The sequence below is a fragment of the Oryza glaberrima genome, chromosome 9 (genome assembly GCF_000147395.1).
Source record: "Oryza glaberrima chromosome 9, OglaRS2, whole genome shotgun sequence".
In the NCBI taxonomy this organism is placed as follows: domain Eukaryota; kingdom Viridiplantae; phylum Streptophyta; class Magnoliopsida; order Poales; family Poaceae; genus Oryza; species Oryza glaberrima.
Genome location: NC_068334.1, coordinates 17,736,579 through 17,753,031, shown reverse-complemented (window position 1 = coordinate 17,753,031; position 16,453 = coordinate 17,736,579). Strand labels below are relative to the sequence as shown.

The 16,453-nt window shown below is 41.4% G+C and overlaps 2 protein-coding genes across 2 annotated transcripts; both read left to right on the top strand.

Moving 5' to 3' along the window:
* The first annotated feature begins 219 nt into the window (after window positions 1-219).
* On the top strand, window positions 220-4,410 carry LOC127784213 (beta-glucosidase 29). The gene is made up of 9 exons (XM_052311401.1): window positions 220-517; window positions 656-722; window positions 824-882; window positions 1,388-1,463; window positions 1,687-1,764; window positions 1,890-1,977; window positions 2,316-2,937; window positions 3,066-3,168; window positions 3,890-4,410. Exons 1-9 carry the CDS (start codon window positions 371-373, stop codon window positions 4,174-4,176), a joined length of 1,527 nt encoding a protein of 508 aa, XP_052167361.1. The 5' UTR covers window positions 220-370; the 3' UTR covers window positions 4,177-4,410.
* Window positions 4,411-7,737: 3,327 nt separating this feature from the next.
* Window positions 7,738-10,385, top strand: LOC127784644 (ETHYLENE INSENSITIVE 3-like 3 protein). Its single transcript, XM_052311987.1, has 3 exons — window positions 7,738-7,967; window positions 8,099-10,107; window positions 10,182-10,385. The coding sequence occupies exon 2, from the start codon at window positions 8,267-8,269 to the stop codon at window positions 10,100-10,102; it is 1,836 nt and encodes a 611-aa protein (XP_052167947.1). The 5' UTR covers window positions 7,738-7,967; window positions 8,099-8,266; the 3' UTR covers window positions 10,103-10,107; window positions 10,182-10,385.
* Window positions 10,386-16,453: the final 6,068 nt, after the last annotated feature.

Here is a 16,453-nt window from a genome sequence, read left to right as displayed (position 1 = left end):
ATATATACATTCTATATATATAAAAAAAAACTGTACTTACATGTCTCAAGCCTTGAGCAGTTGCCCTCTCGTGCCCCTCATGCTGAACTAAACAAATCAATTTCAACGTCTTCTTGCTACTGTAGATGACAAATTCAACCGGTTCCAATCAAATATAATACGATATCTCTTCTCGAAAGTCTTGAGGAACTCGATCTCGGAATAGTGAGAATTGCCAATCAGGGAAGCAACGCCAACACATCTGCTGGCCTATGATCTGATCCGTTTATCTGCATCGCCAACTCTTCTCTATAAATACCCTTCTGAATTATGCTTCCTGCAGAGCCACTGCCCAGCTAAGCTGCTTGGCTTGATCAGTTCCAGTTTCGAGATGGCCTGGCTCGGAATCGGAATGGGAAGGCAGATTGTTCCTGTTCTTGTTTTCGTTGCTGTACTCTGCAGCGGTGTTGATGCATCGTTCAACAGGTACAGCTTCCCCAAGGATTTCATCTTCGGCACCGGCTCTGCAGCGTATCAGGTGATCCATACAGAGATAAATTTGTCCAAAACTCTTACATCTGCAAGAATGGTTTGAATCAAGTGCAATGCACATGGTTCTTGGTTAGTTCCTGAACAAATTCAGAGATGTATCCTTGCATTGCTTAATTACTTGCAGTATGAGGGAGCTGCTAAGGAAGGAGGTAGGGGTCCTAGCGTGTGGGACACTTTCTCGCACATCCCAGGTTATTATTATTATTAAGTGTTAACCTCCCACTATTATATATATAGCTGGCATGTAAAATTTAAAATAGGTGATTAAGGGAAACTATTTTCATGCCTGCAGGAAAAATCTTAAATGGTGACACCGGAGATGTGGCAGATGACTTCTATCATCGCTACAAGGTAGATTCTAGTTTTTCTTTTAAGTAAAGCAGGAGTTCTTGCTCTTGAAATGCATTCAAGGAAACACATTGTTCGGTATTAACGCAGTCTTTGGAATATATATTTACACACTGTAGAAGCCTTTTCTACAGTAATTTTCCCAAAAAATCGCAGTCTTTGGAATGCAATTTTAATGACTAATTTTTGTTATAGTATACTCCAGCCTCTAGTAAAAAAAATATTTGACATTGGAAGAACTAAACTCAGTTCTCCCAACGTCAAATAAATTTGACCGAAGTGAGCACATTATAAAAACCTGATTTTACTATGAGATTTTACCCATATGATTTCCATGTGTCAGTCTAATTATTTAAAAAGATATTAACTCAAGGTTTTAATCTTTGACTTGTTGTATGTCAAAAAATAAATGTTTTCATGACTTGATGGACCGAATAAAAAGTTTATCTTGGACAGGAATCTTCTTGAACTGATCATTCATTTCTTTTGTTGAACCTTGAAAATGCAGGAGGATGTAAACCTTCTCAAAGACATGAACATGGACGCCTTCCGGTTTTCCATTTCTTGGAGCCGGATCCTGCCAAGTGAGTGAAGTTAATTCTACCATCTCCGGACTGAATTAGTTGACGTTTTAGACAGTGAAGATGACTTGAACTTAGTATATGGCTGTCCAGAACGTCAAATAATTATGATCAGAGGAAGTATTTGAGAATGGGCATTATATTTCCTAGATCGTATCAGCGCATTCAGTTGCATTTCAGTTTTTTGACCGTGAAATTTTCCTTTGTAAATGCCTGTTGAATGCAGATGGAACATTGAGTGGAGGGGTGAACAAGGAAGGAGTAGCTTTCTATAACAACCTGATCAATGAAATCATAGCCAAAGGTGAGTAATTTTTTTCAGTTATGTCCTATTTACAATCATGTGTTACTGTTACTACAAAATTATAAATATTTTTTTGGTATTTTTAAGTAGTAAACTTTGAATTAATTACAAAATTTTCATAACAGGGATGAAGCCATTTGTCACAATCTTCCACTGGGACACACCACAGGCCCTTGAGAGCAAATACGGAGGATTCCTGAGTGAGAATATCATGTAAGTTTTTTAGATAGAGACAAAGAAAATCCATAAACCTGTTAAAATCACTCAACTTGTTAAGCTGATGATGAGGTTGATTAAAGTTAGGCCATTCACCTAAGTTTCAAAAGAAAAACCAGTTAGATAGAACAGGGTAGGTAATTTGGTCATCTGAATCAAAATAAATTGCTTGTCGGTTCTGCAAATTTGGCTAGAATTCATCAATGACTCACATTAAAATTTGTCGATTATGCAAATTTGGCTGTGTGCCTGTCGAAAGACACCGGAGATGTAAACCATTTCTATTATCTTAAAAAAATACTCATATTAGAGATTTGGATTGTCAATATTTTCAGCAAGGATTATGTGGACTTCGCCGAAGTGTGCTTCCGGGAGTTTGGCGACCGCGTCAAGTTCTGGGCCACCTTCAACGAGCCATGGACCTACTGCTCCCAGGGCTACGGCACCGGCATCCACGCCCCGGGCCGGTGCTCCCCCTACGTCTCCACCTCCTGTGCCGGCGGCGACTCCAGCCGCGAGCCTTACCTAGCAGCGCACCACGTCATCCTCGCCCACGCCACCGCCGTCCACCTCTACCGCACCAAGTACCAACCCACGCAGCACGGGCAGATCGGCATCACGGCGGTGTCGCACTGGTTCGTGCCGTATAATAACACGGCCGCTGACCGCCGCGCTGTGCAACGCAGCCTCGACTTCATGTACGGATGGTTCCTGGACCCCATCGTGCACGGCGACTACCCAGGCACGATGAGGGGGTGGCTTGGGGCGCGGCTGCCGGCGTTCACGGCGGAGCAGGCAGCAGCGGTGAGGGGATCCTATGACTTCATCGGCGTCAACTACTACACCACCTACTACGCCAAGAGCGTGCCGCTGCCCAGCTCAAACAGGCTCTCCTACGACACCGACATCCGTGCCAACACCACCGGCTTCCGCAACGGCAAACCCATTGGTCCGCAGGTACGTACATAGATCGACTCCTCCTCAACACCAACGCATGAACACAACATCATGTTCTTGATTTTCTTGAGACCGATCGATCAATCCATCAATCCACGGCTGATTAATTTCTTCCAACATTTTGGCAGGAGTTCACCCCGATCTTCTTCAACTACCCTCCGGGTCTCCGCGAGCTACTCCTCTACACCAAGAGGAGGTACAATAACCCGATCATCTACGTCACAGAAAATGGTAATTAAATAACCATCTTTGTTTTCATTACACACGAGATAAATACATGCACTACACTCACACACCCACGAGTACGCACACTTCTAGCATACGCTCAAATAGACAGGGACTAATAGCTTATCCTAAGCTCCACTAAATTCCTATTGAAAATGTACTCACGTATGCATAATATTCATGAGCATTAGGATTTATACTGCCGCACTTCCCAATTAAATAACTTTCTCATTGTAATGGCTTTAACTTCTTTTTGATATACTAGCTGAATGCTTGTGCATTGCAACGGGAATTAATATACGGCTTTAAAACCACAAATATTAAAATAAAATTATCCCCATTATAAATCATTCGACATTATATTTTTCATAATTTTGTATCTCACTTTAAAATAAGTTTTCCTTGTTTGATGGCTTCTGGCCAAGGAAGGGATAAAAGTCCACCTATCTCAGTATTTAGGGGACCCATATGGTAGTGGTGGTGGGTGGTGGCAGATTCACCACTCACCATTATCATTAGGGTCTTTTAAAGGAATATAGATAAGTAGTACACTCTTTGTATAGATTAATTTGAACTTGAAGTTGCATGTTTTGTGGGCTGATACATTTGAACTACATTCTCATCTTTTTTTCTCCAAAACTTTTTCACAACTATTTGGATAACATGGAAATGAAAAAAAAACGAGGGGATCGACATCCTGCAAGATGACTTTCATGTGTGATTGCAGGAATCGCCGAGGGGAACAACAAGAGCTTGCCAATCACGGAGGCGCTCAAGGACGGGCATAGGATCGAGTTCCACTCGAAGCACCTGCAGTTCGTCAACCACGCTATCAAGAACGGGGTGAACGTGAAGGGCTACTTCACCTGGACGTTCATGGACTGCTTCGAGTGGGGCGACGGATACCTCGACCGATTCGGCCTCATCTACATCGACCGCCTCAACAATCTCAAGCGCTACCGCAAGCAGTCCAGCTACTGGATCGCCAACTTCCTCAAGCGGAAGAAGTACTGAGTGAGCTAATGGTTCTAGCTAAGCTAAGCTAGCTCTCTGTGCGATTTTCAGTTTCAGAGTGATTGGTGAATTGATGTACTGTACATGCTTGACCACCGTTGCCATTGTTGAGTGAGGGGGAGGGGATAAAGCTCATTGTTGCTTGAGCTATTTGATTTACCAATTGGAATTCGTTTCGGTTGTTTGTTCGTCGATCTGGAGGAAAATAAAACAAATTCTCGTCTCTTTGTTTCATCTCGTTTTCCACTGGAATAAGTTCACTTTACGTCCTTTATCTAGTTGTCGAGTTCGAATTTCATCCCCCCAAACACAATGCCAGATATAACGTGTCTCTCAACTTATAAAACTGTTGTAGCCGAGATCCCAAACAGTATAATGCTTGGTTTTAGCTTATGTGACGAGTAAGCCCCACATATTAGGCCTATTTCTTTTTGGTACTCTGAAAATATGCAGACATGTGGTCAGTGCACAGGCTCAAAAGACAAAATCTGCAAGTTCATTTTTTGCCGAAGTATCGCCTGTAATTCGATCATTCTGATGAACAAATTCGGTATGGTTTTGACAAATCTAGCTCAAATCAAAAGCACCATGGCAATTTTTTGAGAGGAGTAAATGCAAAACCATACTGACCTGCAGGCTGCGCTGGTTAAGGCGCTTGACGGCGCGCGAGGACGACGCGGCCGCCGCCACCGGCGTCCGCGCGTTCTTGGCCTTTGCTCCTGTTGCCGCTCTTGAACGCGAAGCACCCCATATCTGATGGGCTAGCAAATTAAATCAGAGAAGAGACCTCCTGCTTGTTGATTAGGATGGATACATCCAAAAAATACCAACTCTACTAAAACTAAAAAGGAGAGATTTATAATTTTAGTTAGCAATGGCAGGAGGTTGGAGAGAACGAGAAATATGCCTGACATGTGAGACCCACCTAGTCATGTTAGTTAAAACTGGACACTATACTGTTTAGAATCTCGGGTACAGGTTTTGCAAGTTGAGGGACTGCCCCCTCGTTGTTGTACGTGGTATTGTGGTTCGAGGACCAAAGTCGAACTCGGTGATAATTCAAGGGACCTAACCTGAACTTATTACTTTTCTACTACTGCTCTTGTTGTGTTCCGGCCTGAATTGGCTCTCGGCCCAGATTGATGGACAAGGCCCATGAGAGGCCCGCTGCTGGGTACAGTGAATCTGGACGGCTTCCTCGGCACCTAACGAGGGGGTCCACGTTCAATGAATCTGCCCTTTCAGTGAACCTTAGCAAATGGCCAAAAAAAAACCACCAAAGGTGCCATGCACGAACAAACAAGCTGCTACCAGCAGTACTCCTAGAATACTACCAGTAGGGCTACTATCTTATCCATACCCCTGCAAGTTTGTGTTACTTGTATAACTTTGCTTAATCTTATTTTTTGTTTTGCTAAATCAAACTCCTTGATCCTTAAGAAACGTGTGGCTCTGAATCTATTTGACCTCAAACTTAAGTAGTGTTAGTTTTTATAGCCACTTGACGATGACACGTCTGACGACGCCTCTGCCAGAGTACAACCACGAGGTCTTTCAAGTTTCATGGTCAAGACGACGAATGCCTGACGCTCACCGTTCGCAGCGCCGCGCGCCGCCGACGCCGCCGTAGAAAGGATGGAATCGATGAGAGGGTGGGGTGGTTGTGACGGGCGGTCTCCGGGATGGGGAGTGGTCGTAGCCGAGCGAGAATCCGAGATTCCGAGCATGGGTTGACGCTGGAAAACGGCTCTACGGAAGCAGGAAAAGTCACTCAAGGAAGGAACGTACACAGACACAAGCTTGGGGGTGTCCAGTGAACATTGATGCATCATGGCTGACCCCTTGAGATCGGGATCCTTTGTGGAGAGGAAGAGGTTTCACATTTCTGTGACTGTTGGGTTGGCTGAGTTATACGGGCTGTGTTGTTTTGGAAGGGTTGGGAATCCTCCCTTTACGCGCAAAATGAAGCGACGAATGGGTTATAGTGGTGCTACGGCCGCGGCTAAATTTGAGCGTGTTTTAGGGGACACACTAATGGATGTGGGAGTAGTGTGCGTCTTTTGTGTAATAAAAACTGATACTCCCATAAAAAAATAAATTAACTCTCTATGTTGATGTCTAGATTTAGGACAAAAGTTGATTTATCTTGACACGGAGGGAGTATATTATATTCTAACAACAATGAGAAAACCACTATATTTGAAAATCACGAACAAATCTTCGCATCTTTCTAAACAGCTTAACTATTTTAACTGTAACTTACGACAAGTAGTTGGTAAAAAATACATATTCTAACCCAACTATCATCTATTATAAATTAACTTGATAAATGAAATTTATGTGAAATGACACACACTCCAACATTTTTTTTTCAAAAAACTAGCTAAAACCTGTGTGTTGCAACATACTCCCTATCTACATATTTCATAGGTATACCAAGACCAAGAAAAGCTAATAACTCTCTCATACTATATTTACTCTAGCAACAAACTCAATGCATGCACCATCCCCACTATTTCCTAGCCAATAGCAAATCAAGATATTGCATGTGGGTAATAAATGCTTGTGTGCATGGATACATGCATCAATATCTATTTACTCCAATGCACAAATAACGAATAGTCCTAATGAATGAACGCAAATATGTAGATCATTTAGGAATAACCTAAAAAAAACTATATGCAGATTAATTTGGAATGGAGGGAGTATATTTTGAGAAATAAAAGCAAAAGCAAAAAAAAATACAAGTTTATAGCATGGTTAGATGATTAAGCATATAATGTCATCTCCAAGGGCAGCCACACTAAAAATATGCTTCTAGATCACCTCGTTTTATCCTCTCCGACTATGTTCACAAGTCATACAGTCGGATCATACAAGATTGGGGTTCATTTGTTGGTAGAAGGTGAATTTGAAGGTTTTGTACGTATACAATTTCTAAAATTAGTAATTCTGGATCATTTAAAGTGGTAACATCATTTAAAGTGGTATATAGAATTAGCTTTCCCAACTCACTTTCCTCGTTTTCCGTACACATGCTTACCAAACTGCTAAATAGCATGATTTTGCATAAAAAAATATACAAAAGTTTCTTTAAAAATCATATTGATTTAATTTTTTAAAAAAATAATTAATTCTTACTAATGGATAGCTCCGTTTTACATGTTTGGAGGAGAGTTCCCAACTCCAACTTACTCCCTCCGTCCTAAAATAAGTACAGTTTTACACTATTCATCTCCAACGTTTGATCGTTTGTTTTATTTGAATTTTTTTTATGATTACTATTTTTATTGCTATTAGATAATAAAACATGAATAGTACTTTATGTGTGACTATTTTTTAAAAAAAATTTCATAAATTTTTCAAATAAAACGAACGGTCAAACGTTGAAAACAGATTTCCATGACCGCACTTATTTTGGGACGGAGATAGTACTAGACAACACAGGGCTGTGCACAGAGTGGACCGGAGCAAATGGGATCTGCGAGCCTTTCTTTCTTTCCTTCCCTACCCCTGCTCCCTTCTTCCTCAGCGCTAGCCTCCCTCGTGTTTCCTTTCCCTTTCCCCTTTTATTTTTTTCTAAAAAAAAGGGAAACACGGAAGAGAAGCGAATCTTTTCCACCTCCACTGGGCAAAAAAAATTAAAAAAAAAATAAAATTCCCCATTCCCCCGAACAGATTGATTCGCTTCGATTCGAGGGAGGAGGGGAGCACAGCGATTTCTTCTCTCTCTTTCGCCGTCGCATTCGCCTCGCGCCGCGCCGCGCACAATCCCATCCGCTGCTGCCCAAGTACGCGCCCGCCCTGCTGATTCCTCCGATTTCTGTTCGTTGTTTCGGTGTTCCTGGATGAGTCGGGGTGGATGGATGGGGTTTTGGTTTTTTGGTGGCGTTAATCCTGTATTGGTCTTCGCCTTTTGCAGGGCTTGTTTCGCGGATTCGGATTGGTGCTGACTCGCTCCCGATTGGCACCGGGAGGTATGAATTCTCGCTAGGATTTCGGTGGGCGGATTGCTGACGAGGAGAGGGTTGGGGGGGAGTGGAGTTGGATGTGATCGGGTTGTGGGAAATCCCTAGTTTGTGGTGTTGTGATGGATCATCTGGCTATCATTGCGACGGAGTTGGGGGATTCGTCGGACTTCGAGGTGGAGGGCATCCAGAATCTGACGGAGAATGATGTCAGCGACGAGGAGATTGAGGCCGAGGATCTGGCCCGGCGGATGTGGAAAGACAGGATCAAGCTGAGGAGGATCAAGGAGAGGCAGGACAGGCTCGCCCTTGCGCTGCAGCAGGCTGAGCTGGACAAGTCCAAGGGGAAGCCGATATCCGATCAGGCCATGCGCAAGAAGATGTCGAGGGCGCAAGACGGGATCCTCAAGTACATGCTCAAGCTGATGGAGGTGTGCAACGCGCGCGGGTTCGTTTACGGGATCATCCCTGATAAAGGGAAGCCCGTGAGCGGCGCTTCCGACAATATTAGAGCTTGGTGGAAGGAGAAGGTGAAGTTTGATAAGAACGGGCCGGCGGCAATCGCAAAGTATGAGTCGGAGAACTTGGCGTCGGCTGATGCTCCAAGCAGCGGGATCAAGAGCCAGCACAGCTTGATGGATCTCCAAGACGCCACTCTCGGTTCACTGCTTTCGTCATTGATGCAGCACTGTGATCCACCGCAGCGCAAGTACCCATTGGAGAAGGGCACTCCACCCCCGTGGTGGCCTTCAGGGAACGAGGATTGGTGGATTGCCTTGGGCCTTCCGAGGGGGCAAATTCCTCCGTATAAAAAGCCACATGATCTTAAGAAGGTCTGGAAGGTTGGGGTGCTTACAGGTGTGATCAAGCACATGTCCCCAAACTTCGATAAGATCAGAAACCATGTTAGGAAATCAAAATGCTTGCAGGATAAGATGACTGCAAAAGAGAGCCTGATTTGGTTGGGTGTTCTACAGAGAGAGGAAAGGCTTGTTCTCAGCATTGACAATGGCATGTCAGAGGTTACTCACCACGGTGCTCTGGAGTACAGAAATGGGGACACACACAGCAGCAGTAATGAGTATGATGTTGATGGTTTTGAGGAGGCTCCCCTTTCAACATCATCTAGAGATGATGAACAAGATCTTTCTCCGGCTGCACAGTTGAGCGAGGAGCATGCCCCAACAAGGAGAGAAAGAGCTAAAGTCAAACGCCCTAATCAGGTTGTTCCTAAGAAGGCAGGAACAAAAGAACCACCAAAGAGAAAAAGACCACGCCACAGTGTCACCGCAATTGAGCAGGAGGTACAAAGAGCTGATGACGCATCAGAACATTCAAGGAATATGATTCCAGATATGAACCGACTGGACCAGGTAGAAATCCAAGGCATGGCTAACCAGATTACCAGCTTCAATGAGGAAGCTAATACGAGTGAAGCTTTGCAACACAGAGGAAATACTCAAGAACTGGCCCATCTTCCTGCCGATTTTAATCACTATGGCAATGCGCAGGCAACAATTGCTACTCCTGTAAGCATATGCATGAGAGGCCAGGCTGTACCTTATGAAAGCAGTGACAATTCCAGGCCAAAAACTGGAAATATCTTCCCACAGGATTCTGATTCAGGCTTTAACAATATGCCTAGTAGTTACCAGACCATACCTCCTAAGCAACCACTTTCACTATCTATCATGGAGCATCATGTGGTTCCCTTGGGTATCAGAACACCAGCTGACAACAGTCCTTATAGTGATCAAATAATTGGTAGTGGGAATTCTACTTCTGTTCCTGGGGATATGCAGCTCATTGATTACCCTTTCTATGGCGAACAAGATAAGTTTGCTGGCAGTTCCTTTGCGGGATTACCTTTAGACTATATCAGTATCAGTAGCCCAATCCCAGATATTGATGATTTGCTGCTGCATGATGATGATCTAATGGAATACTTGGGAACATAACATAGGTAAATTCATTAAACATATCCATTTATTCGATGTTGCTTCCTCTTTGACCATTTTTTTCATTTCTCCTTTTCAGGTTAGGCTACAATGCCTCCTTGCATTTGTTTCTGTCGCCCATTTTGTCAGTAGGATTACCATCGTAACTTGAGTATGGAAGGCTATACTTCTTATTTTGCCATCAAATATCAATCTTGTTAGTTGATACCGTTTCTAGCATGGCAAATTATACCTGACTTGCATTCTTTGGAAATGATATATCAAATGATGACCGAATTGTAAATGGGAAAGGTGTATATGATTTAAGTTTGAAATATGGCCTTTTCTGAAGAAAGATATCTAGTGAAGAATGAACATAGTTTTTGTAATTTTTTTAGCCTGCGAGAAATGAAAGTTTTGGTCTCCTGCTTTCTCTCACTCTCTCCCCTTATGCATTCTACAGAAACATTGAGAATTCACCTCAACATTTTATATGCGACTAATAAATGAAAAATCATCAGTTGATAGGAACCTCCTGTATCCGATCTGTCCATATGTTCAATTACAATGAAGTAGAGAACTGTTGTAGCAGATCAAAAGCTCTTTGCCAGTGCCATTTTCTAATAGTTACAAAAGTGAAGCAATTCTATAAGCGCATATAAAATCTTAGGATACTCTAATGTAATGGCACTATCTACCAGGTGGCAATGGGGGCTGCTACTAAATCACACCAACACTATCCTCCTCTGTCCCCTTGTGCTACTTGGCAATTGGCATAGTTATTTTTGGAGATAGCTGAGAGAAAAGAACCCTTGATGCAACGATACATCATACATGGCAATATGGCATAGTTACTTTTGGTGGTCTCATGCAGCTGTGAAGTTAGATCGATGTAATTGAACATCAGTACCCAGGCTTGATGTGATGATAGACAAGTCTTTGTGCATTCCCTAAAAGAAAATAACCCTTAAATCTGTATGATACTATGATAGCTTGTCCTGCTGGACATTTTGTATGACTGGTACATTTTCCAATTTGTAGAATCTGTTTGCAATCCTGCTTGCTTTTTTTTTTAAAAAAAAAAAGAAGTCCAAGAAAGCGTTTATACGCTGAATAAGAGCCATGGAGTGTCTTCTGTAGTTCTCTTACCTAAAAAACTAAAAACAACTAATGTTAAGGAAATGTTCTGGTGCTTATGGCTAAACACTGGGAAGCATAAGTTTTATCTTAATTTTATTAATACTAATAACTTCAGCTAAGCACAGTGCTGCATGTGGTTACATGATGTTTAATTGGGCGAAGAAACCCATCAATCTATGGCTAGAGTTGGTCCTGAACTGATGCTCTTATTATGAAAGTATAATCTTTGAGTTTTGACTATTATATCAAAGAACCTGTTATGCCCAAATGCCATGAGCATGTAGAATGTTACTAGGTTCTTGCAGCATTGATAGTAACTATATCATCATGATTGCTTATTTTTATGAGATGCTTTAATTTTGAGAGCTGCTTACTTATGACCCAGCACAATTTCTTGGAAAGTAGAAATTGCTTCCAGTACAATTTTCTTTTCCTAAACCATGCATCTTGGATCCCTTGCACCATGTATCTTCTATGCTTGATTATTCTTATCTAGAGGCTATCCGTAAGTTTTCTCACCACAGTGCATCTGTGTGACTATGCATGCATCCAAGATCTGCGAGCTGTAGCATATGTATCCTTGAGAAGCATGTGAGTTGGGAGTAGCATGTGAACTTGAAATGGTCTTGATAAATATTTCACGAAGAAAAGCTTTGTATGCATAACAGCCAACATAGTTTCAAATGTTAAAAGTTGACATACTATTTTCTGTTCAATGATAAAAGTAGAGATCAATCCAAGCAATGAATGGCTGCTGCTATTTTTATTTTCAAAAAATTCGAATTGATAATGGATTGAGATTGTCATTGACTTGCGACATGTTTGTAATGCATGAATTAGGGAAAGGTCAAAGTGAAGGGATTTTTCTTTGATCGCATTTGGGGCAGTTATGTTCGTGAAATACTAATTTTTGTTACTGTCAATGTCAGCAGTACTTTTACAAAGTTTGCCATATGACTTCTAATTGTGCAGAGCTTCATGTAACACATTCATCTCATCATGGAGCGGGTTCTGTTTTTGCATAATCATTTCCCATTGCTGTTATCTGTCATCTGCATTTTTGTTTTGACATCGCAGTGATTTGCATTGTTTGGTTGGTTGTTTGAGCTTTGCCATTGCTGTTCAGTCCATGCTGGAATGTTGTTGCTGCCTCTCGTTTGTTGTTCTTTTCTGTTCGTGTGTTTTTAGGATGATTTTGTTTGATTCCTTTTGCGTTAAAGACACAAGATTCATACCTCTTGGCTTGGAGAGACAATGTTGTTCTTGACTTCTTGTTCCCTTATTTGATTGCTGTTCTTGTGCACAAAATAGCAGGGGCCAACTATTGTGGGTCCTCTGATCCTAATCCTTTTGCAGCAGCAGCTGCAGCTCCATGCCTCCCATCACATGGCAGACCTGCTACCCGCTGGAGCATATGTTCAGAATTCAGAACGACTGGATCAGTGAAAAGCTGTTGAGTAGAATATCGACTTGCGAAACGGGATGTCAGGCAGTAACAGTTTTGACTTCTACCGGAGATTCTCCTTTTGGATGCAAGTACTCTTTACGCATGGAGAGAAGTGTACTCCGTAAGTCCTTTCTACTACCCCTAGAGTACTAATCTTTTATTAGAGCAAGTTTAATAGTATAGCCCACTACTAACTCCAAATTATCTATAGCTAATGTAATAGTCAATTTATACAATAGTTGTTTACTATACTATTAATACCTAGTCCCATCTGTCATACACACATTACATCTTAGAATTCGTGCTGCAGCTAGCTACAGATCTGTAGCCCGCCGCTTTTCTCTCTCTTTCTTTATCTCTTTAAAATATGTTTATAGCTGGCTTATAGCCTGCTATCGTACCTGCTCTTACTCCTCTTCACCTATGCTGTCAAGGTGAGTCTTTTAGCAATTGCTATACCTTTTCTCTTCTAGCACATTAGGTAAAGAAATAACTCATGGACGTTTGCATTTTCATTTATTTTCACTGTCGTCTTGACCATATTTTGTAGCTGAAACGAGCGTTATATAATAGAAAAGAATCTGCTTCCGGCCGTTTGTACATAATAATATATGCTGAGTTTTTTCCTAGAATATGAATTGTCATAAACGAATGATAATAAATTAATAATCTCGTGAGATAATCTGACCCTGTGTTTTCTTTAGCTAGGAGCTGACGGAGTTCCTGTTTCGTCGTCATCAGGCAAAGGTTGACGGCTTCGCTAAACTGGGTCACAACTCACATGCTGCAATTTCCAGGAGCGTCCTACCACAGGCTGCAAGTCTCCAGATGACATGAGCAGCAGCAACTGTATTTTCAAAGTCTCAAAAGGAACAATCTTTTTTTTCTAGTACACGAGAAGACGAAGAATTTTTACAAGCCATGAGGCTGCTGAACTGATCGAGTTACCATCTCGAGACTGCAATTTCCAAGATGTCAGAACTCCCTCGGTCCGGTCCTCCTGGTCCGATCGACGATCCTCCTGCCAGTCACTCGCTAGCACATTCACTTCAAAGTTAATGCGTCCAGTGAACGAACAATTTAAGTCGGTCAGTCGAAACTTTTCTCCCCTGTTCCTCCAAGAATTCAGGCCCGTTTTTTTGTAACGTGTGCACCAATTCAATTGGGTCCGTTGCAAAAAAGGAATTCAACGAGAATTGAACCAATTTCAACAAACGTACTGTTAAATATAAATGTGATTCGAATTTTAACATGCAATATATTCAGGTTTTTTGCTAGTAGGACTTTAGGATTCTGTCTTGTCTCTTTATATATTTTTGTTAAGCCAGACAACTCAATGATCATTGTTTATCGGCGCAGGTGGTTTTTTTTAATTATGTTTTTCACGTAAAAATAATTGCTAGTAGGACTACAAGTGTTGTGATTTCAAGATGATAGATGTACTATAACAAACTACTACTACCTGTATTCTGATGATCGAGATAATAAAACAAACAGAAGCTGGAGATGATGAAGAGAAATTTGCCGAGAATTCGGGGGATAATGCAACGCAAATTAAGCAAAGATGCATTGGATCGGAGGATGGGAAGATAGCGGCCACGTAAGGCGATGGCCATTCATTCATTTTCATTCATTCAACAGACTGATGATTTTGGGAGTTGGGGACGGTATACGTGCCTCGAGGGCAGCAACAGGAGCATTCACATACTCGGCGAATAATTCTTCTGCGTCTCTTGTGCGTCTGATCCCAGGCGCGGCTCTCAATCTTGGACCATGCCCACAGCCAGCGCGAGCGAGCGGGCGGTTCTTTTGTCGTCGCCCGCGCGATCCTCCACTTCGCTCGACCAACCTACCTATACTACCAAACCAAACTCTTACCTTTTTACACCACACTAATCATAGCGGAAAGTATAATTTTGCAGAATTTTCAGGAGAATTAAAACCTAGATATCCTGTAAAGTTCTTATGTTATACTCCCTCTGGTTTCAAGTTATAGCATGCTTGCTCAACGTTTTCCTTCCCAATTTGTCATATGTAGGAAGTTTTACGGGAGTTGAGCTGATCCACATGACATTTTGTACTTTCTTTAATGTTATAGGCTTTTGTCAGATTTTTAAGTCATTTTATAGCATTTTTAATATTTTCCTAAATGTAAGTCGTCCTAAAACTTCTAGTCATTTTTGCGGTCTTCTTTTTTTCTTGTTTGATATTGCTAAACAAACGCTTACTACCTAACTCGTAAATAATTGAGTTATTTCCTCCATGTAGTATAAATGAAGTGCAATAATGTCATTCATGTTGTTTTTTTACTTGTTCCGCACAAGGCTAAAACGATTCACTCCTTCCGTTCAGAATTAAACTAGATATATTTTTTTCCATAGCTAGGCATGTGGACGGTTATTTGTCCTCTCCTACTCTAGTTCGATCATGCTACCTACATTACCTTTGTACACCACACCTGTCTAGCTATCTAGCTGATCTTCTCCTCTTTGGAATTATGGGTAGTGGAATTCAACGAGAATTGAACTGATTCACACACTTAGTTTTGTAAAATTTTTACGCCAATATTCCCTCATATTCTAAATCATTCTAGACTTCTCAATGTTTTCTTAAATATGAGTTATTTTGGAATTTATAGTCACTATTTTGGTATTTCTTCCCTGGTTGTCATTGCTAAATAAATGCTACCTCACTCGTAAGTAAATGAATCATTTTCCATGTATAAATGAAGCACGATAAAATCATTTGTGTTGTTTTCTTAGTTCTTTCTTCCGTTTAGAATTAAACTATATGTATATTTTTTAGGGACCATGGCTAAGAAGGCGGGTGGTTCTTTGTTCGTCGCATGCTTCTGTTCGATCATGCTACCTACGTTACCTTTTTACACCACACCTATCTAGTTCTTCTCCTCTTTGAAATCATGGGTACAAAGTTTCATGGAGTTCTATGGGAATTAAACTGATTCACATGACATTTTGTAAACTTTCAAGTTAATACTCTCTCTGATTCTAAATCATTTTAAACTTCTCAATGTATTATTAAATACAAGTCCTTTTGGAACTTCAAGACACTTTTTCGGTCTTTCTTCCCTACCCGTCATTGCTAAATAAATGCTACCTACCTCGCTCACAAATAAACACGCTATTTTTTTCCTGCAGTATAAATGAAGCACAATAAAGTCGTTTGTATTGTTTTCTCAATTCTTATCATAAGGCTAAAACGACTTATATTTAAAAATCAAAGATAGTATCAATTAATCTCTACAACATCATATCGACACGATCGAGGCCGTGAGACAAACGGGCAGTTTGAACTCACTTTACTTTTAGAAGAGGCCCGGGCTTTTTGGCACAAGGCATTGCTTACTTTTTCTAGCTCACTCTCATAGAAAAATTCTCTCTCGCAATCTTTGGGTGGCTCTGACCAACTTTTTTCATGGTAGTACATACTACTGACTTTGCTGTTGGGAGTGAACACATCAATATCGGTTTCTACCGAAAGTCAAAACAGAGACAACAAGTTGAAAGGATCACATCTCAAACCGTTAATTGGTGCATGCATGCACAACTGCACAACTCTACCGGCATCTCAAATCGTAATAACAGTTCAGTTTTTAGTTAACAAAATACAGTGGCTAAATTAATGGCTAATGCAATTTGTCACCGGCCGGGGTTTGAATTGAAACGAGAATAAGAGAAACCACGAGTGCTTCGGTGCAAAAGTGGCAGAAAAATTAAAGGTGGCGACGTCTTCTGCTTCACCTGCCCCTCCATCTCTCTCTCTAC

Coding starts and splice junctions, on each gene's coding strand:
- LOC127784213 (XM_052311401.1), top strand. CDS start 371: ATGGCCTGGCTCGGAATCGGAATGGGAAGGCAGATTGTTCCTGTTCTT. Junction 883..1,387: donor ACTTCTATCATCGCTACAAG/GTAGATTCTAGT, acceptor TTGAAAATGCAG/GAGGATGTAAACCTTCTCAA. Junction 1,978..2,315: donor TTCCTGAGTGAGAATATCAT/GTAAGTTTTTTA, acceptor CAATATTTTCAG/CAAGGATTATGTGGACTTCG.
- LOC127784644 (XM_052311987.1), top strand. CDS start 8,267: ATGGATCATCTGGCTATCATTGCGACGGAGTTGGGGGATTCGTCGGAC.